Source organism: Pristis pectinata, chromosome 5 (assembly GCF_009764475.1).
Source record: "Pristis pectinata isolate sPriPec2 chromosome 5, sPriPec2.1.pri, whole genome shotgun sequence".
Classification (NCBI taxonomy): Eukaryota; Metazoa; Chordata; class Chondrichthyes; order Rhinopristiformes; family Pristidae; genus Pristis; species Pristis pectinata.
Genome location: NC_067409.1, coordinates 35,341,538 through 35,363,763, shown reverse-complemented (window position 1 = coordinate 35,363,763; position 22,226 = coordinate 35,341,538). Strand labels below are relative to the sequence as shown.

General features: G+C 40.1%; 1 protein-coding gene across 1 annotated transcript in view; it reads right to left on the bottom strand.

Annotated features, from left to right (window-relative positions):
* The window catches only part of cubn (cubilin (intrinsic factor-cobalamin receptor)), a 264,528-nt gene that overhangs the window by 154,615 nt on the left and 87,687 nt on the right, over window positions 1-22,226 (bottom strand). The window contains 3 exon segments of the mRNA XM_052016186.1: window positions 8,199-8,312; window positions 11,960-12,076; window positions 12,160-12,316. Of these exon segments, the coding sequence (XP_051872146.1) occupies window positions 8,199-8,312; window positions 11,960-12,076; window positions 12,160-12,316 (388 nt within the window).

Below are 22,226 nucleotides of genomic sequence, written 5' to 3'. Positions count from 1 at the left end.
TTGTGTGAGTCTGGAGTCACAGACAGGTCAGACTGGTTAGGAACAACAGACTTGCTCCCCTAAAATGAACCAAATGGATTTTTTCAGCAATCTGTACTTCCATGGTCGTTTGTGGCTACCAATACTAATATATGGTTTTTAAACTAGAATTTTTTTTAATTAATTGAATTTAAATGTCCCTGCTGCTGTCCTGAGACCTAAACTTGTGTTTCTGGAGCAGCAGTCTACCAACCAGTCTGGTAATTCAGCCACTAAGTTACAGTACCTCAAAGGTACCCTTAGTTATGATTCAACAACAGATTTCAGACCACAATGAGCAGGCAAAGAAACTTGCAAATATACAGCCTCTTTCACAACCTCAGGATTTCCCGAAGTGTTTTACTGCCAAGCTTGAAGTACATTCATTGATGTGATGTAGGAAATGTAAGCTCCACAAAGAAGAATGGTTTAGTCACTGAATAATCTTGCCATGATAATTGAGAAATAAGTCATAGGGTAGTTCACTGTGGAAAACCTCTGAACTCTGCTTTGAAAGAGTGTCATGTGATAATCAGATTTTACATAAATGAAGCATTGAAAATGTTCATAGACACTATTTTGTGCCCCCCTACACTTAGTCAAATGGTGCTCATTGCCCTGAGTGCAATTTTAAGTTAAAATTGCACAATTTGTTCTTGTTTTACACAAAGACCATGGAAAATTGCCAAAGCATTCTAGCATGGAAACTAATTCTTACCAGCAGAACTTTCATCAGTTATATTCAGTTGAATACTATCAGTGTTAAAAGCTAGATATTCAAGCTCAAAATGAATCTCAACAGTGATTATTATGAAGTCCTACTGCAACTAAAAAGGGAACCAAGATCAGCTAATTCCACTCTATGCAATAACCTGAAGCATCCAGAGTTGTTTCTCAGTTCAAAAGAAAATCCGATTTTGGAGGCTATGTGAGTTGCCAGTACAAGTATGTGAGACTTATGGCTTACTGTTGGCAGCAGCGGCACTATTAAAGTTTGAATGTCAATTGCTTATACAGATAATGGAGTTGACAATCCAATGGCTCAGAATTTGTGCTCAGTGGTAACAGTTCCGCATTCACAGCTGACCTACAAAAATAGTTTCTGCTTATCTTGTGTAATTCAGAGTGCTTTCCATGTTGTAATTAACATTATGTGGGGAGGTGGTGGGAATGGGGAGAGGGATTTGTAGAGCAAGTCCAGCCTGGGTGAGGAATCTCAAAAAATTCAAAGGATTTCTTTGTCATAGTGCCGTGTTGACTGGTCTAATCTTGTTCATATTTTCTGAGTGTCCACCTAGCAAATCCTTTCTAATTGACTCTAGCATTTTCCCTTTTATTAGTGTCAGGCTAACAGGTCCCTTGTTCCCTATTTTGTTTTTCCAGTTTTTTTCAAATTTAGGGTGGCACGGTAGCGTAGCGGTTAGCATAATGCTATTACAACGCCAGTGATCCGGGTTCAATTCCCGCCACTGTCTGTAAGGAGTTTGTATGTTCTCCCCGTGTCTGCGTGGGTTTCCACAAGGTCCTCCAGTTTCCTCCCACATTTCAAAGACGTACAGGTTAGGAGCTGTGGGCATGCTATTTTGGTGCCGGAAGAGTGGCAACACTTGTGGGCTGCTCCCCAGCACATTCTCAGTAATGCAAAAAGACGCATTTGACTGTGTGTTTCGATGTACATCTGACTAATAAATAAATATCTTATCTTATCTTAAATAGTGGTTTAACTAGTCTGCAGGAAGCATTCCATAATCTGTAGAATTTTGAAAACCATTATTTCCAAGGTATTTGCTTTTAGTACTCTGTGATACAGTTTATTAGGCACTAGAGATTTATCAGCAGCATTAATTTCTCCTGCATTTTTTAAACTAATAATAATTTCAAATAACTTCTCCTTTTCATTAGATTCTTGGTCCCCTGGCATTCCTGGTATGTTACTCATGTCCTCTTCTGTGAAGATAGACCAAAGTTTTGTTTAATTGCCCTGATATTTCTTTGCTTTTCATTATAAATTCTCAAGTGTCTGACTATTTGCAGCCTAACATTTACCTTCATTAGTCTTCTTTTTACATACTTCAGAAGCTTTTGCAGTCCACTTCTATGTTACTTAGAAATTTACTCATATTCTCAATTTTTCCTCTCTTAATCAAATTCTTGGTCCTTTTCCCCCAAATGTAAAACTGCTCCCAATCCTTAGGCCTGCTATGATTTCTGGCAACTTTATGTGCCTCCTCTTTGGAACTAATACTATACTTCTTTTGTAAGCCACAGTTGCATGATTAGATTCCAATGTTAATTACTTGCGTCATCTGCTCTGCTAACATGTGACTTTATATACTGAGATCTATTCAGCTTCCTGGAAAGATTTTCAACTCTTAAAAAACAGTTTAGACAATTTTATCATTCCCTTTTAAATTTGAGATTATTTTTAAACAATCTCTAATATAGGTACAGTATCTTCAGACTTTTCCATTAATTTCAATCTTAAAACTTTCAATGAAGCACTGTTAAAGCAAAGTTTCTGGAAGAGCAGGCTCCTCCGAAAACAACTTGCTGCTTGTTACATTAAGCTGGGTGCTTATGCTCTCCGGTGATTACTGTCTGATTTACACTCCAGTAAAGTGGTACTCCAGTAAAAATGGTGAGTGTTGTTAACCTACTGCAAATCTGGCCGACAATCTCACGAAATCTAAAGGAACTGCAAAATAATCTGATTGCATTCATTTTGCTCATTTGTTATTTTATTTCTTTTCTTTGTTTCCTTAATTTGGTTCTTTCATCTACATCCCCACATGCCAATTACCTCGATAAAAGCAGCCTGCATTGATAAAATTTATGTTATAATAAATGATTTGTTATTATACTGAACATTTTCAAACAGAGACAGTAGCAAAAAGATAAATATTGCAACAAGTACTTAGAAAATAATGGAAAGTGAAAAATAGAACCTTTTAATGATAAATACTAACTATTGGACAGCTCTGTGGCCTCTTCATTTTTAATCATGTTCATCTTCTTCTACGTTAAAACTAAACTGAATTTGCTTTGTTTCTGCAACATACTTCAGAACCATTCATTAACTATTCAACTAAACAATTAACATTCCAATCTAATCATGTGACTACAGCTAACCAATTGTCTTACAGTGTAAGTTCATTCTCATCACATTGCTCTTCTTTTGAGCTAATGAAGTAAAAACATCTTTACTACACTTCAGGATGTTCTATGATAAAGCTAGTAGCAAACAAAGGAGTTATTTTGCTCCTGCAGCAGTCTGCTCTAATTAACTTTACAAGGATGCTCAATTTTGATGAGACTTCCACGAGTCTCCTAGAGTTAATAGAAAAAGGACCAGAAGAGAGTGAATTCTTCTTTCTTTAATTGCACATTGGCCAATAAATAGAAGAATGCTTTGCCAAGCACTTGCGCTCTCTCCACAATGGCCATCTGGAGCTCCTGTTTGCAGGCCGTTTTAATTCCCCTTCCCACATCAACCTGTCTGTCCTTGGCCTTCTTCCACTGCCAGTGTGAGGCCAAATGCAAACTAGAGGAACAGCACCTCATATTCCGCCTGGGTAGTCTACAACCTGATGGCATGAATTTTGAATTCTCCAGTTTCAGATAATCCACTCCCCCTCTGTCCCTTTCTCTCTCCTTCTGATCTGCCCATGCCCTCTCACACACAAATAGAAACATAGAAAAACCTACAGCACAATTCAGGCCCTTCGGCCCACAAAGCTGTGCCGAACATGTCCCTGCCCTAGAAATTTCTAGGCTTACCCATAGCCCTCTATTTTTCTCATCTCCATGTACCTATCCAACAGTCTCTTAAAAGACCCTATCATATCCGCCTCCACCACCATTGCCGGCAGCCCATTCCACACACTCACCACTCTCTGAGTAAAAAACTTACCCCTGACATCTCCTCTATACCTACTCCCCAGCACCTTAAACCTATGTCCTCTTGTGACCACCATCTCAGCCCTGGGGAAAAGCCTCTGACTATCCACCCGATCAATGCCTCTCATCATCTTATATACCTCTATCAGGTCCCCCTTCATCCTCCGTTGCATACCCGTCTTTCGAAGCCAGACCCCATCTCCCAGTTTCTTTCCTCTCCCCTACCCACTCCATCTTCGCACCACCCACACACTCCTCCGACTGGGTCCCCTGTTCCCATCTGCCCACCATACCTCCCTTATTTGGTTCCTCTTCACCTTCCTTTCTTATCAGATTCCAACTATCACCTCCCAGCTCCTATCGCTTTCTCTGCCTTTCCCTTCCCCACCTGACTCCATCTGCCAATCGCCCGCTCCTCACCTGGATCCACCTATCATTTGCCAGCTTTTGCCCCACCCTTCCCCTCACCTCTTTACACTGGCGATCTCTCCTCTACTCTTTCAGTCCAGACGAAGGATAATGACAGAAACCTCGACTGTCCATTTCCCTCCACAGAAGCTGTCTGACCCACTGAGTTCCTCCAGCAGCTCCTTTTATGTCACAGATGCAGTCCTTTGTGTCTCCATTGGCGCATTACTAGGAGTTAACAATTTCCTAACCAGTTATTTCGGTCTGTATTGGGTTATGATGAAAGGTCATCAACCTGAAACATTAACATTGTTTCCCTTTCCACAGATGCTGCCTGACCTTTTGACTACCTCCCCCATTCTCTGCTTTATGTCAAATTTGCAGCATCTGCAGTGCTTTGCTTCTTCAGTGTTTACTTTGAGGTTTCTGTTTAATTCTCCCCTTTCCTCCTCTGCTTTCATGCATCTCTTTCTATCCATATCTCCTCTGGACACTACTACCACACAGTCTCTCTTGGTCCTCTCCTTTCCCAGATATTTCCATTGGTCTCTCCACCTCTTCCCTTTCTCTCAAACTTAAAACATTTGATTTCTAATTTTTCTCAATTCCTATGGTCATTGCCCTGAAACATTTAACTATGTTGCCTCTTCATAGATACTGCCTGATCTGCCGAGTATTACCAGAATTACCAGTTTTATTTCATCTTTACAGAATCTGCAGGTTTTTTCCCTTTTTAGTTAAAAATAGGATTTGTCCATTTCTATCTTACTTAATAGTTACAAGGTGTGAGGGTTAGTAATTACTACCTAACAATCTTCCTGGCACCGAAAAGTAAATTTTACGGCAAAATGCCATTCCTTCAGGCAAAATAAAAGCTGAAGAGTGTGAATACTGGAAAGCTGAAATAAAATAAACAGTTAATGCTGGAATAAAAACAGAAAATGCTGGAAAAACTCAGCAGGGTAGGCATCTGTTCTGATGAAGGGTCTTAAACCTGAAACATTAACTGTTTCTCTTTCCACACCTGCTGCCTGTTCTACAGAACTTTCCCAGCATTTTCTAATTTCCAGCATTTTCTGATTTCCAGCATCTGCAGCTTTTTGAAGTAAATATTGCAAGTACATGGTGGCTTGGGCAGTAGCCATAAAGACAGAAAAGACTTCAGGTCTAAGATCTTTCATCAGAAGTGGAAAAAGTTACTACTATAGAAATTTTAAGAAGGAAAGGGGAAGAAGAGGAAGAACAAAAGTAGAGGAGTGTAAATGCTGGAAGGCAGAAGAAATTAAGTAAAACCAGAAAATGCTGGAGATACTTAGCAGGTCAGGCAGTGTCTGTGAAGAGAGAATTAGACAGAAGAGATTGAATGACAGAAAGGTTGACAATTGTGGAGTAGAAGGGGAGTTGATAGAATAAGGAAGAAATAATAGAAGGGCTCAAAGGAGATGCAAATGAAGGTAGCAGAATCATTATCTTAAATTACTATACTGCGTCTTGGAAGGCTGTGATGTATCTAATTGGAAGGCAAAGTTCTGTTCATGAAAATCAAAAAACTGCAGGTACTGAAGACAGAAAATGCTGGAAACACTCAGCAGGTCAGGCAGCATCTGTGGAAATAAAAACTGTTACAGGTTAAGGACCCTACATTAGACCTGCTAAACATTTCATGTGTTTTCCATTTTCATAACGAGCTTCTGTTCCTTGAGCTTACATTCAGCTTTATTGGAGGTTGAAGGCAAACTGTAGGGGAGGTAAAAGGAAGATACATTGCAGACACTGGCACAAAAGCTGATGACCCAGAGATGGAGAATTTGGAACAGAGTCATAGATTCATACAGTATGGCAATGGGCCTTTGGCCCAACAGGTCCATGCTGACCAAGATTCCCATCTAAGCTAGTCCCATTTGCCCACATTTAGCCCATATCCCCCTAAACCTTTCCTATCCATGTACCTGTCCAAATACCTTTTAAATGTAGTTAATGTACCTTCCTCGACCACTTCCTCTGGCAGCTCATTCCCTATAATAACCACTCTCATGGTGAAAAAGTTTCCCCTCAGGTTCCTACTAAATCTCTTCCCTCTCATCTTAAACCTATGCCCTCTAGTTCTTGATTCCCCAGCCCTGCGAAAAAGACTGCATTCACCCTATCCACGCCCCTTGTGATTTTTCACACCTCCATAAGAACACTCCTCATTCTCCTATGGTCCAATAAAAAAAGTCCAAACTTGCTCAACCTCTCTCCATAACTCAGTCCCTTGAGTCCCAGCAACACCTTTGTTAATCTCCTCTGCATTCTTCCCACCTTAATAGCATCTTTCCTAAAGCAAGGTGACCAAAACTGAAAACAATATTCCAAATGTGGCCTCACCAATGTCTTGTATAACTGCAACATAACATCCTAACTTCTGTACTCAGTGCCCTGACTGATGAAGGCCAGCATGCCAAAAGCCTTCTTCACCATCCTGTCTACTTATGACACCACTTTCAGGGAACCATATACTTGTACTCTTAGGTCCCTCTGTTTTACAACACTTCCCACGGCCTGACTGATGACTGTGAATGTCCCACCCAAAATGCAACACCTCACACTAATCCAAGTTAAACTCCATTTGCCATTCTTTGGCATGCTTACCCAGCTGATCAAGATCCCTTCATAAATCCTAATAACCATCTTCACTGTCAACGACACCACCTATTTTAGTGTCATCTGCAAATTTAATAACCACACCTTGTACATTCTCATCCAAATCATTGATATTAATGACAAACAGCAATGGGTCCAGCACTGATCCCTGAGGCACACCAATAGTAACGGGCCTCCAGTCCAAAAAACAATCTTCCACCATCACCCTCTGCTTCCTACCATCAAGCCAATTGTGTACCCAATTAGCCAGCTCTCCCTGGATCCCATGCAATATAACTTTCCACAGCAGCCTACCATCCAGAACCTGATCCATGACCTTACCGAAGTCCACATAGACTATGCCTACTACCCTGCCTCATTGACCTTCTTGGTTACTTCTTCAAAAAAAGCCCTACCAGGAAGTGGTGAATGAGGAAGTATAATCAAAGAGTGTGAGGGTTAGAGGCCTACAGTCTGTCAGTTCCAATGCAAATGCTATAATAACTCAATGGACAGCTGAATACATATTTAATGGCTGGCTCATTGACTCCTTGCTGAGAACAAAATCCAGTTGAATATATGGAGAAAAAAAAGTCATGTAATTCCTATATGTCAAACATAATGTAAGACTCTGGGAAAAACAGCTTAATGTTTTAACTCCTAACAAGTTCCAGAGGTTTCACTAAATCTAATAAGAATCCTGAATTTTTCTCCTGAGGATACAGAAGGGAATAGGAGACCTAATTGAGATATTTGATATTTATGAGGGATTTTGATAATGAAAGTAATGAACAACTGTTCTGTCTGCCAAGAGAATTGATAACTTGGGGTCATAGATTTTATATAACTGGTAAAAGAATAAGAGGAGAAATGAGAAGGTATTTTTTTCCTCATGCACAGTGGTTAAGACCTGGGGTGCAGCAACTGAAAGAGTAGCAAAAACAGATTCCTTTGGAACTTTCAAAAGGCCATTGGTTATATTTGGAGCACAAAGGAAAAATTGCTGGATAGAACTAGTTTCACAGGCTGAGTAGTCTCCATCTGTGCTAGACTCTATAATTCTAACTCTCATTCATGCTGATAATTAATTTTAAGTAAACTTTAATACTCCTCTCTAGTAGGTTTTCAGAATTCATTCATATGCAACTTAAAGACAGTTTGATAGTAACCACTGTTATGATTTCCATAAAAGAATATTTGTTTAGCTGTTACCATCACTACAGAATTTTTTAAAAAATCAACTCTGCACTTACCAACAGAAGGTGCCCCATAGTTGTCCCCATCCAGGATTTGTAAAACATCTGCTGAACAGTCTGCCACACTGTTTTCAATTACAAAGTCGGTGAACGATATTGTAACATGGTTAACTGTTCACATGAGAAATGAATAAAAGAAGAATTATTGCTGAAGAAAGCCATAACGTGGCAATCATAAGCAGTTACATTTCCTTTCACAAATTATTTCATTACCTTCTATTCACAGGAAATGTCTTGCTATTCTACAGATACAGACCTTTGTTGATCCAAAAACAGTGAAAGGAACACTTTCACTGGCTTTCAAACAAGTTTCCACAATCATAAATTTGGTAAGTTAATAATTTTATCCACTGCTTAAATATGTTATATCAACATGTAAGTACTGTTCTCAGCAGTAAGTCCTGAGGTTACTTCAGGCTCTAAATTTAACCTGAAATGAGTTCTGGGATACAGAGTGGAAAGACAAATTTCAACCCACCCAGGTCCTGTTGATTTTAACTTCCTTGCCTGATCAGGAAGTGGCAGTGGGCAGAGGTTTAGGTGTTAGGAGATCACTGGTTGGCAACAAAATGAGACTTGTTGGCACTTATCTCTAAGACGGGAATCTTTTGAGGATTGCCCAATGTTCAATTTCATTCAAAACTCCTCAGGAAATGCCCATGTACCAGCCTACAAGATGATATGGACAACATTTAGTCTGGTTAATAGTTGCCACACAAGTGCCTCCTCCAGCAGGAGACATTCTAAGGTAGTGCAACTGTTGAATCAATCACCATTATATACTGTAATCACTAGTTTTAATTTTCATTGATTACAAAGCTACTCGCAATCTATAATCATGTATTTATAAACAGTAAAAGTAGGCTTCTGATACTGTTACCTCAAAGCCCAATGTAAGTTCAAGGAATAACAGTACAGCACTAAAATTACCAAACTAGTACTGTACTAACAATTCTAGAGATCAAATTCCACCATTGCAGCTCTGGATTTAAATTCAGTTAATCTACATGATCTGCTGAGCATTTCCTGCATTCTTTTTTTCAGAATACTTGCAGCTTCCAACATTAGACAACTCGCTTTATTTCTGTCTGTATCAGAAATGGGCAATTCTGCCAGTATTCTGCCATCTATCTGTGATTTTGTCTCTGTTTCACTCTCTTCTCTAATATAGACTGGTCTGCTGAGCATATCCCACAGCCCTGTTAATATCAACACATAACACAGACAAAGAAACATATTGTACTGCTAACTGCCACATTGGCCCAATTGTTCTCACCCCGTCACAGATATTCCTTTTGTTCTACCTATTCCTGCTCCACCTTTCTCTCTCTCCCAGTCTTGGACCTGAAACCTTAACTCTATTTCTCTTTCCACAGATGCCACTTGTTATGGACTAGGTTACTATTGGTGAATGTCCCTTTAAGATAGAGCACAGTAGTGTGTGTGTGTGTGTGTGTGTGTGTGTGTGTGTGTGTGTGTGTGTGTGTGTGTGTGTGTGTGTGTGTGTGTGTGTGTGTGTGGCGTCCTTACGTCAACAGAAGTTAAAGGACGTAATGACGTTTTTGTAGTAGACAGTCAGAGTCAGGAGAGGGGGAGGGGGGGAGGGGGAGAGGGGGAGAGGGGGAGAGGGAGACCTGCTAGTTTCTATCGATGGATGAAAAACAGTACTTATGTCTGTCACTACAATCCACATATGGATTTTTGGAATAATCCGGTGGAGTCCACTTTGTCGTTAACCTGTAGAAGGAAACAGGTATCTGTGTGGACAGCCACGATTCGAGTGCCTTTCGGGGTGGCAGATGCTTTGGAAGAAAGCGGTGGAGTAGTCACTGCTGAGTAGACACTGAGGTGTCGTATGAGTTCCAAAGTAGAACATTTGGATTTCGTAATTACTCTCTATTTTCCCTCTACGTTTTGTCTTCAGTCAACGGTGGTTGTTGAAGAAGCCTTTGCTCACGTTTCACCTTATGGCTTGCTGAACTGAACCTTGAGAACCATTCCTGGACTTGGAGTTTGAGAATTTGCCACACACACACTATGAGTTTAGTTTTTGGGGTTAATGTTTAAGATCTAACATTTTTACATCTAACACTCTAACATTTTTACTTTTATTTTCCTTATTATCATAAGTAGTTATTAATAAAATAGTTTTAACACTTATACATGATTCAGTCTGTTTCTTTTGTTGCTGGTATGTGACACACTTGACTTGATGATTGTTTGCACTATTTTTTATTTTTATTTTAGATTTTCAGCATCTGCAATTTTTTTAGAATTCCATATGAATTTATAAAATATATGGAGCTCAAAAATTGTGAACTGATTCTGAAAGATAGGCTTACACTTCTAAAGATAATGGCACCACTGAAACAATGAAGTATTAATGAATTGCAGTCACCACTGGAATGGTGTAGGAAATGTGACACACACATCAAACTCCCACAAGCAGTAACCATCTAATGAATAGATACTTTGCTTTATGTAATTTAAGGAATAACTATTGGCCAGAACGTGGGGAATAGCTTTCCTCTTCTTTGAATAAAGCTGGGGGTCACTCATGCTCACTTTAGATGGCAAACACAATCTTAACAGTACCTTCCACAATTAGCAATCTCTTAGTCATACACTGTGACATTAGCCCAAGTTTCTAGATCAGGATGAACCATAATCTACAGTTTTGGAGGCAAATGAGAACTGGTGATGCAAATAACAAGATGCTGGAGGAACTCAGCAGGTCAGGCAGCATCTGCAGAGGGAAATGGACAGTTATGTTTCAGGTCAAGACCCTTCATGTGAACTGCAACCTTATGGATCCAGAGACAAATTTGATCATGGCCTACAGTGCTGTCTGAATCAGAATCATATTTATTATCACTGACATATGTCGTGAAATTTGTTGTTTTGCTGCATCAGTACAGTGCAAGACATAAAGATATAAAAATTACTATAAGTTACAAAAATAAATAAATAGCACAAAAGGGGAATAATGAGGTAGTGTTCATGGACTGTTCAGAAATCTGATGGTGGAGGGGAAAAGGCTGTCCCTGAAACGATGAGTGTGGGTCTTCAGGCTTCTGTACCTCCTCCCTGATGGTAGTAATGTGAAGAGGGCATGTCCCGGGTGGTGAGGGTCCTTAATAATGGATGCCACCTTCTTGAGGCACAGCCTCTTGAAGATGTCTTCAATGGCGGGGAGGGTTGTGCCCTTGATGAAGCTGGCTGAGTCTGCAAGCCTCTGCAGCCTCTTTTGATCCTGCACATTGGAGCCACAATATCAGATGGTCAGAATGCTCTCCACTGTACATCTGTAGAAATTGGCAAGAGTGTGGACTTTGCATGATCTCTCTGTGACTGTGTGGCAAATGGTAGTCAAGTAAGTGGCAAAGAGAATCAAAGAGGAGTCTTCAACCTGAAACATTAACTATGTTTCTCTTCCCACAGATGCATCATGACCTGCTTAGTATTTCCAACATTTTCTGTTTTTATATCAAAGGGCAATTGATGGGCATGTGAGAGAGACTAAGTTGCAGGGCTACAGGGAAATAGGAGAAGGGGAATGGGCTGAATGTGTCATAAGCAGTAAGTTAGTTGAAATAAACAATTGTCAGGAACAGTACAGTTAACTGAAATAAACCAGAGCTGATGATTAATTTCCTGAGCCACAAAACACACGCCATAGAAACTTACTTGGCACTGGCAATATGTTCACAAAAAACACAGGAAACTGACTGCATCATAAGAGAGAGAGATTTACGTACATGGTTTCTGGGCTTGAATTATCCAGCTGCAGTTCTGATTGTTTGAATAGTTGTTGGGATATAGAGGTGATGTTATAGCTCCACCAATATCATCGGTCACAATATAGGACCCACACACTGTAAACAAAATGCAAGATGAAAGCAGAGTGTTCTGGGTGAAATTCTGGTAATCCTGAAGTAAAAGTTTAGATTGGACTTGCCTTGGTTAAACTGCACCATGAACCCTCTATGGTCATAACTGTTTTGTGAGCGGAAATGTACATAGACTACATTGTGACTGGAGGTGATCCGTCCTGGAACTATGTTTCCGCACAGCTTCCTCAGCAGGGGGTCTGCTTCATTTGAACCATCATAGACCTAGAAAGAAAGCAACAGCAGCTAAGGAGATTAGAATAGATAACAATAAGTGGCAGTCAGAATGGTATAAGAGTAGGTCATTTGAGTGAGGGACCCAGAATTTCCTGTTAACCAAAGGGGTGCTCATACTCAGTGCTCATCTAAGTTGAAAGTCTGAATTTAGCTTATATAGATCCCCTGGTGTCAACCATTTGTAAAGTGCTAGATGAATTCTCAATAGATAGACTCTGCTTGGTGACAAGACTTTGCATGTGCAAATATCATCATTTGGGGAGACCAGAACAAGACATCCCCTATAAAACAGCAGAGAAAAAAAGACTGCTAACTAAGCCACACCCTTTTGCTGTCAAATTTGTCCAAAAACGTTGAATGTTTCTGAATGTGTCTGAATATGCAGAACACTAAAAATAATTAACCAAACTTAATTAATTAAAAATAATACTAATTAACTAAGCTTACCTTGGTCCCTCACAGTCTTTCCTTTAAATTACTGAATTTTTCAGAAAATTTCTCCAGTCAAACTGTTTGGGAATTTCCACAACTTCATGCTTCATTTCAGTACTCAGTGAGCAGTCCAATGTCAGAGCATAATTGAAAAAATGACTGGAGAGAAGCAGCCAGAGTGCTCAGAACATGCACAGAAACAGGAATTGCAAAATTGGTGGCAGGGAAATGTTGCCAGTTCTACACTGAACTACCATGATTGCCCTGAAAAATCTGTGCCATAGAAGTCTTTAAAGTGGAGCTGGATAAATACTTGATAGATTGAGGAATAAAGGTGCATGGAGAAATGGCACAGAAGAGGTTTGAGTCCAGCATAAATGGTGGGCCAGGCTTGAAGGGCCTGATAGGCTACTCCTATTGCTATTTTCTTGTGTTCTTGTTGTATGGCCTCTAAGCCCCGCCCCTCCATATACCTATCCAAGTGCTTCGTAACTGATACTATTTTACCTGCCTCAACCACTTCCTCTGGCAGCTCATTTCATATACTCTGCGTGAAAAAGTTGCCCCTCAGGTCCCTTTTAAATCTTTCCCCTCTCACCCTAAACCTATGTCCTCTAGTTCTGGACTCCCCTACCCTAGGGAAAAGACTGTTACCATCCGACTTATCTATGCCTCTCATAATTTCAAACATTTCTAATAAGGTCGCCCCTCATTCTCCTACATTCCGGGGAATAAAGACCTAGCCTGGCCAACCTCTCCCTATAACTCAGGCCATTTAGTCCTGGCAACATCCTTGTAAATCTTTTCTGCACTCTTTCCAGTTTAACCATGTCTTTCCTCTAACAGGATGGCCAAAATTGTACACAGTACTCCAAGTATGGCCTCACCAATGACTTATACAACTGCAACATAATGTCCCATCTCCTATGCTCATTGCCCTGACTGATGAAGACCAGCATGCTAAGTGCCTTTTTCACCACCCTGTCTACCTGTGACACCACTTTCAATGAACTACGCACTTGTACTCCTAGGTCCCACTGTTCCATTACACTCCCTCATATCCTACCATAAATCCTATGTCGGTTTGACTTTCCAAGATGTATCACCTCACATTTATCCGTATTGAAATCCATTTGTCTCTCCTCGGCCCACTTCCCTAACTGATCAAGATCCCTCTGTGATCTATGATAGCCTTCTTCACTATCAACAACACCTCCTAATTTCATGTCATCCACAAACTTACTGATCAACCTTTGTGTATTCACATCCAAATCATTTATATAAATAACAAATAACAAGGGTCCCAACACTGACCCCAGCAGCACACCACTAGTCACTGGCCTCCATTCTGAGAAACAACCTTCAACCACCACCCTCTGCTTCCTACCTCAATTTTGAATTTTGAGCCAATTTTGAATCCATCCAACTAATTCTCCCTGGATTCCATGGGACTTAACCTTCCAGACCAGCCTACCATGCAGGACCTTGTCGAAGGCCTTGCTAAAGTCCAAATAGACAACATCCGCTGCCCTACTTTCATCTACGTTTTTGATTACCTTTTCAAGAAACTCTAAAAAGATTCATCAAGCACAACATTCCATGCACAAAACCATGCAGACTCCTCGTAAGCAGTGTCTATCCAAATGCTGGTGGTCCCTTGGAATTCCCTCCAGTAACTTCCCTACTACTGATGTTAGGCTGACCGACCTGTAGTTCCCTGGCTTGTCCTTACTACCCTTCTTAAACAATGGAACAACATTAATCACTTTCCAGTCCTCAGGAACTTCACCAGCGGCTAACGATGAAGCAAATATCTCCGCAAGGACCTCCACAATTTCTACTCTAGCCTCCCACAAAGTCAGAGGATGTACTTGGTCAGCCCAGGGAACTACAGGCCGGTCAGCCTAACATCAGTAGTAGGGAAGTTACTGGAGGGAATTCCAAGGGACCACCAGCATTTGGATAGACACTGCTTTGGAGGAGTCTGCATGGTTTTGTGCATGGAATGTTGTGCTTGATGAATCTTTTTAGAGTTTCTTGAAAAGGTAATCAAAAACGTAGGTGAGGGTAGGGCAGCAGATGTTGTCTATTTGGACTTTAGCAAGGCCTTCAACAAGGTCCTGCAAGGTAGGCTGGTCTGGAAGGTTAGGTCCCATGGAATCCAGGGAGAACTAGTTGGATGGATTCAAAATTGGCTCAAAATTCAAAATTGAGGTAGGAAGCAGAGGGTGGTGGTCGAAGGTTGTTTCTCAGAATGGAGGCCAGTGACTAGTGGTGTGCTGCTGGGGTCGGTGTTGGGACCCTTGTTATTTGTTATTTATATAAGAGAATTATCCACCTTAATGCGCTGCAAGGCTGCAATTATCTCCTCCCTGGTAATATAAATGTCCTCCAAAACATCTCCACTTGTATCTCTTTTCTCCTCAGTAAAGACGGAGGAGAAATATTAATTAAAAATCCCACCTGTCTCCTGCAGCTCGAGATATAGGCAGCCCTGCTGATCTCGAAGGAGACCTACTCTCTCCCTGGCCACCCTTTTACTCTTAATATAGCTATAGAACCTCTTGGGATTTTCCCTAACCTTACCTGCCAGATCCATCTCATGCCCTCTCTTTGCCCTCCTAATTTCTCTCTTAAGTGTATTCTTAGTCTTTTTTATAGTCATCAAAGGATTTACTTGTCCCCGACCTCCTAAATCCAATGTATGTTTCCTTCTTTTTCTTGACCAGAGTCTCAATATCTTTCATCAGCCAAGGTTCCCTAAACTTCCCAGGTTTATATTTCACCCTAACAGGAACATGCTGCTCCTGGACTCTTCAGATCACACTCTTAAGAGCCTCCCACTTGCCATTCGTTCCTTTCCTTTCAAACAGTCTCAGCCAATCAACCTCTGCTAGATCCTGTCTAATTCCCCCAAAATTAGCTCTGTTCCAGTTTAGGATGCTAACCTGTGGACCTGTCCTTTCCTTTTCCAACACTATCTCAAAACTAATAGAATTATGGTCACTAGAGCCAAAGTGCTCCCTGACTGCCACTTCAGTTACTTGCCCTGCCTCATTTCCTAAGATGAGGTCCAGTATTGCTCCTTCCCGAGTTGGGCCCTCTATAAATTGACTCAGGAAACTTTCCTGGACACATTTCACAAATTCCACCCTATCCAGTCCCTTATCACACTGGGTGGCCCAGTCAATACTGGGAAGTTTAACATCTCCCACTAATACAACCTTATTATTCTAACAACTATGAGCAATTTCTCTACACACCTGCTCCTCAAGTTCCTGCTGAGGAGCTGAGGATTGAAAAAGACATTGGGCAGCTGGCAGCAGGTACATCCTGTTCCCACTCTCACCATTGGTTCACTTGGACATCTGACTCTTGAACTGGTCTGGGCAGCTCAGGAATGCAATCAAGAGTCAGTAGCAGAAACGGTATGGCCCAAGTAAGGATGTGCAGTGGTGCAGATACTGTGAAAGGTATCTGACAGAGACGGACAGAAACAAAAGTACTGACCAAGCTACTTCAGAACAGGATTTTCTTTCATTTGGAAAAGCATGGACATTAAGGATAGTCAACATGGCTTTGTACAGGGGAGGTCCTGTCTCACAAATTTGGTTGAGATTTTAAGGAAGTGACGAAGATGATTGATGAGAGTAGGGCAGGAGATGTCTACATGGGCTTTAGTAGGTCCCTCAAGGTAGACTAATCCAGAAGAGTAAATCACATGGGATTAATAAATTGGATCCAAAATTGGCTCGGTTATAAAAGACAGTGGGTAGTGGTAGAGGGATGTTTTTCTGACTGGAGGTCTGTGACCAGTGGTTTTCCACAAGCATCAGTGCTGGGACCACTGTTATTTATAATATACATTAATAATTTGCATGAAAATGTAGGTGGCTTGATTAGTAAGTTTGCAAAAGTAGATCGGGTGGTAAAGGAGGAGTACAGCATGCTTGTACTACAGAATTTGTTGGGGGATAAAGTTGGAAAGTCATGTTGTGGTTGTATAAAACTTTGGTTAGGCCACATTTGGAGTGTTGTGTGCAGTTCTGGTCATCACTATAGGAAGAATGTGGAGGCTTTGTAGAGGGTGCAGAAGAGGTTCTCCAGGATGCTGCTTGGATTAGAGAGTATTAGCTAAAAGGAGAGGTTGGACAAATTTGAATTGTTTTCTCTGGAGCATTGGAGGCTAGGGGGAGGCAGGGGGTGGGGGAACCATATATAAATAAAATAATGATAGGTATAGATAGGGTAGATAGTCAAGGTCTCTACAAGCCAGAGGTTTAAGGTGAGAGGGGGAAAGTTTAAAAGAGATTCGTGAGGCAATTTTTTTTTTACACACAGAAAGTGGTAGGTGTCTGGAATGTGCTGCCAGGGGAGGTCAGATATGAAAGCAATGTTTAAGAGGCATTTAGACAGACTCATGAACAGGCAGGGAATGGAGGGGTATACATCACATGCAAACAAATGGAATAAGTTTAAATTGGCATCGTGGTCGGCGCAGACATGGTGAGTCAACGGACCTGTCTGTGCGCTGCACTGTTCCATGTTCTATGTTTTAACTTGCAAGAGAACTGGCTTGTTGTACAAACTACCAAGAACAAGTTGACAGCAGCATGCAGTTAAAGTGACAAGTATCTAAAATCTGAAAAGTGCAAATAAGAGCAGTCTTTTGGAATAAAAAACTTGGTGTCCAGATCAAGTCAGATGGGAAGTTAGGATATGTGTAACTCCTGACTAAAAAGCAGTTGGATCAATGGAAGCACCATTGACTTCTATAATAAACAGTTTTGTTCACTATCTGCTGTGTACCAATAAGTGATACAGTAAAATTCTGATAATCTGGAATCCTCTGGACTTTGGCGGCATAGGACTGGCAAATTATCTGGCCTGTTGGATGTAATTCCTGTTAATATTCTAACATACTTCTAATTCACATTTTTTTAAAAAGTTGTGACATGGTAGTATACAAAATTTTCCAGTGAACCAGGTGAACTTAGAGGGAGTGTGGCAACAATGCCCCAGGGAGTTTAAAAAGAGTGTGGGAACCTAGCCTCAGCAAATTTAAAAGGAGCCAGTGAATGGGTTGGTGAGTTTAAAGGAAGCATGGGAACAGGGCCCCGGTGAGCTTAAATGAAATGTGGGAATGGGGCTTTGGTGAGCTTAAAGGGAGTGTAGGAAATTTGGTCCCAGTCTTTATACAGGGAGCAAAAGAAAAAAACCTTGTGAGCCAGATGCCAAAGCATTGGGTATTCTGAAAAAATCAGATGACAGATTATTAATTCTACTGCACCCAGCTCCCGAGACCAGTTCAGGAGAATGCACACTTCACTCACATAGTTCATAGTTTCCTACCCTGATATAGGATCATCATAAAACCTGACTACTCTGCAATGTAAGTGCAATAATTTCTGGAAGTTTTGTTTTCTTTTTATATATTCAGATTTTTATAATCTTAACTATTTACACTTGTAAGATGTAAAGTATTGAGTCTGTTCTCACAGAAACTGAGTGATTCAACACGGTCCTTTCCCTGTTGTGTTTTGAATTTACATGGAGAGAGCTTTGTCAACATAATTCTAATAATTTTGGATGCATTGTACTTTCATTTAATATTAATTCAGCAGATATGGAATCCAGACTGATGTCCATGCATACTGGAATATTAGTTTGCTCTAACAGATCATAGACTTATATAGATATGGAGGAAATCTTGGGCTAAGATTGTCCAACTTACATTTGCTATAATGGATTACAGACACACAACACTCCAAGTGTTCAGTGAAGACGTTGTGGGCAGAAAGCCTGTTCCTATGTTGTACTGTTCTATGTTAAAATGCAAATCTATAGCTAGTTCCATCAGAAATAATGGCCACTAGTTTAATTAAAATAAATGCAGTAAGGTTGAGGTTATTTGGACCTTTCGTGCTTTGTATAAACAGCAGAGATTTTCAGTATTCTGGCATGGAGTAAAAAAATGAAAAAGATCTGGAAATTTTAAACAAGGTCAAAGAGCTAATAAGCTATTATAAAATATGGAGCTAAAGTTAGGGAAATAAAAAGGTGAATAGAAACATTAACCATTGGAAGTAAAGTAACTCCCATGTGCAGAAAAGTCATGCTACCAAATGCAGATTAGTTTTACAAAAAATAGGATTATTTTAAGTTCCTCTACGTGGAAAAGAATAAATTAAAAATACATGTTATAAAACCTGGTGGTAAGAAATTTACTTTGAATCGTAGTAAAGCAACAAACAATTATTTGCTTACTTCTTCCAGAAGACAAAATGAATCAAACATGTTGATCATTTTTATTGTCAAGGATGGAGAACAAGAGGAATATAAAGGCTGACTGAAACAAAAGGGATAAATTGCATAATTTGCTTCCACAGTTAAATGATTTGGTTCTAATGAAATAGGTATGGCTCAGCAGTATGAAGTTTACCAAAAGAACTCAGTATTTGGTTAAAACCTCCCAGCTTTAGAAATCGTTACTTGAATTTCTAACAAGACAAAACTATTTTTTCAAATAAGTCAAATTTTCAATTGGTATATTGAGCCTGACACTCAATTGTAAATGCAACCAGCTTAAGAAAGGGTGCTTGCATTTACTTTGGAACAAACTCCATATTAGGGTTGCAGAGGCCCAGCAAGGGGAGGCTACAAATTTTATCCTTGAACTAAAATACAAAACAGATTGCTTCCAGCAATTTCATCTCTTGCTCAACACACTGTAAAAGTTCTTCACTATGGTGTTTTGTGTTCCTAAAGCAACCCACTGACAGAAAGATTACACTCATTTCATAACTATAACCTACTGGATTCAATTTTGTTGCTTATCAAGTAGATCATGGTCAGTTATTGCCCCACTAACTATTTTCAAGATTAAGCCCCTGTGGACAATAGGATTTTGACCTTAATGTGCAAAGAGAATGCAGCACAGAAGTAGTGATTTTTTTTAAACAACTGTTTAAGACCTTGGCAAGACTATTATATAAAAAATTGATCTTTTTAATTTAGGGAAGGAGGCAGTGCAGAGAAGGTTCACTAAATTGAATCCAGATAAGAAGGTATTATGTTCTGAGGAAAGATTAAGGAGATTAGGCATAAAGTCTCAGAAATTTAGAAGAATGAGCTGTGATTTTATCAAAACATATAAGATCCTGAGGGGCTGGGAGGTTGGCAAGATAAAAGTTGAAAGGCTGTTTTCTCTGATGGGGGGATTCTAGAGGGGTGCCACCCTTGGAATAAAGGGACACTCAAATAAAGAGGAATTTCTTCTCTTCAAGGGTTGGGAATCCATTGGAATTCTGTACCCCATAGTGTCATGGAAGCAAAGTTATCAAGTATATTCAAGAGTGATATAGGTTTTTAGACCTTAGGGAATTGATGGTGATAGGGATCAAGCAGAAAAGTAGAGCTAAGGTCAAGATATGATTATCTATGATCTTCTAGAATGGCAGAGCTGGTTTGAGGGGTCTACTCCTCCTAAAATTATACTTTCAAGGAGGTGCTGGTACTCAACAAATTATTGAGAAGGTGAGGAGGCAACCTTGGGCTAAGAAATAGGAGTGTGATTTTGCTTTTATATTCTATTCCTCTCTAAAGAATGCTAACATTGTATTTGCCTTCCTTACTACTGACTGTAAGTTAACCCTGAGGGAGTCCTGCACTAGAACTTCCAAGTCCCTTGGCACCTCTGATTTCTGAATTCACCTCCCATTTAGAAAGTGGTCTACGCCTTTATTCCTTCTACCACTGTGCATGACCATACACTTCCCTACACTGTATTCCATCTGCCACTTCTTTGCCCATTCTCCCAACCTGTCCAAGTCCTTCTGGAGACTCCCTGCTTGCTCAACACTACCTGCCCCTCCACCTATCTTTGTATCATCTGCAAACTTGGCCACAAAGCCATCAATTCCATCATCCAGATCATTAACATGTGACATGAAAAGTAGTGGATCCAACACCGAACCTCTCAAACTGCAGGGTGAATTCTATCATATTATGATCACTGCCTCCTAAGGGTTCCTTTACCTTAAACTCCCTAATCAAATCTGGTTCATTGCACAACACCAAATCCAGAATTGCCTTTTCCCTAGTGGGCTCAACCACAAGTTACTCGAAAAAGCCATCTTGTAGGCATTCTACAAATTCCTTCTCTTGGAAGCCAGTGCCAACCTGATTTTCCCAGTCTACCTGCATATTCCCCGATGACAATCATTGCCTTTCTTAACTGCCTTTTCTATCTCCTGTTGTAATTTGTGTCCCACATCCTGGCTACTACTTGGAGGCCTGTATATAACTCCCATCAGGGTCTTTTTACCCTTGCGGTTTCTTGACTCTACCCACAAGGATTCTATGTCACTTCTTGCTAAGGATTTGATTTCATTTTTTACCAACAGAGCCACCCCACCCCCTCTGCCCACCTGTCTGTCTTTTCGATAGGATGTGTATCCTTGGACATTTAGGTCCCAGCTGTGATCTTCTTTCAGCCACAACTTTGTGATGCCCACAACGTTGTACCTGTCAATTTCTAACTGCACTATAAGTTCATCTACCTTGTTTCATATACTACATGCATTCAAATATAACACCTTCAGCCCTGTGTTCACCACCCTTCTTCTAAAATTTGTCTCTATGTTGCCTGAAGTTAAATTCTTATCTCTTTCTAAACTTTCTGTCTTACTTTTTTTATTCCGGAGACTTCAGTAACCTCTCCTGCGCTCTCATTCCCTTTTACTTTATCCATACTTTTCCAATCTGATGAACCCAGTAAATGGTACAACTTACTGGCAACAATGTGTTACATAGTTTTAGACTGGAAGTAGAGGCAAAGAACATTTTCTACTATGGGGTTCTGAAAACGTAGAGTAATAGCCTGGTGATTTACTACAACTGTTATTTTAATTAAGGTAAATGCAGCAACACTACACCACTGAAGATCCTGTTGTAGTTTTTACAGTGAGACTACCTGACTTTGACCTTAGGAAGATTGACTACAGTGAGACTGTCTTGGAGTGAATATTTCTTTCATAGTACATTGACTATTAAAATACAGAGATAAATAAGGGATTTAAAATATGAGAAATAAATAAATGACACAGCCATAAAAGAGATAATTGACTCAGACACACACTTACCAAAACATCAATGAAGGAAAAACAAAGATTGTTCTCACATAGATTAAAGTAAAACTGACAATCACCCATATTTACCTCTTGGTGACCAACAAACCGGTCATTTGTTCAACATTTTAAGAGGTAAAATTTCAGATTGAATTATGTGGACTGTTAGATATATATCACAAGCATATGTGCAGCCATATAAACAATTCTCCTATAAAAAGAGTGCCCCTGAAATACACATTTGTATTTTTGTAAACGCTTGGAAACCAGTCTTCCCACACTGATAAAAGGGGAAAAAAACAAAACATGTAAGGTTTAATTATACTCAAAAAGTGAAG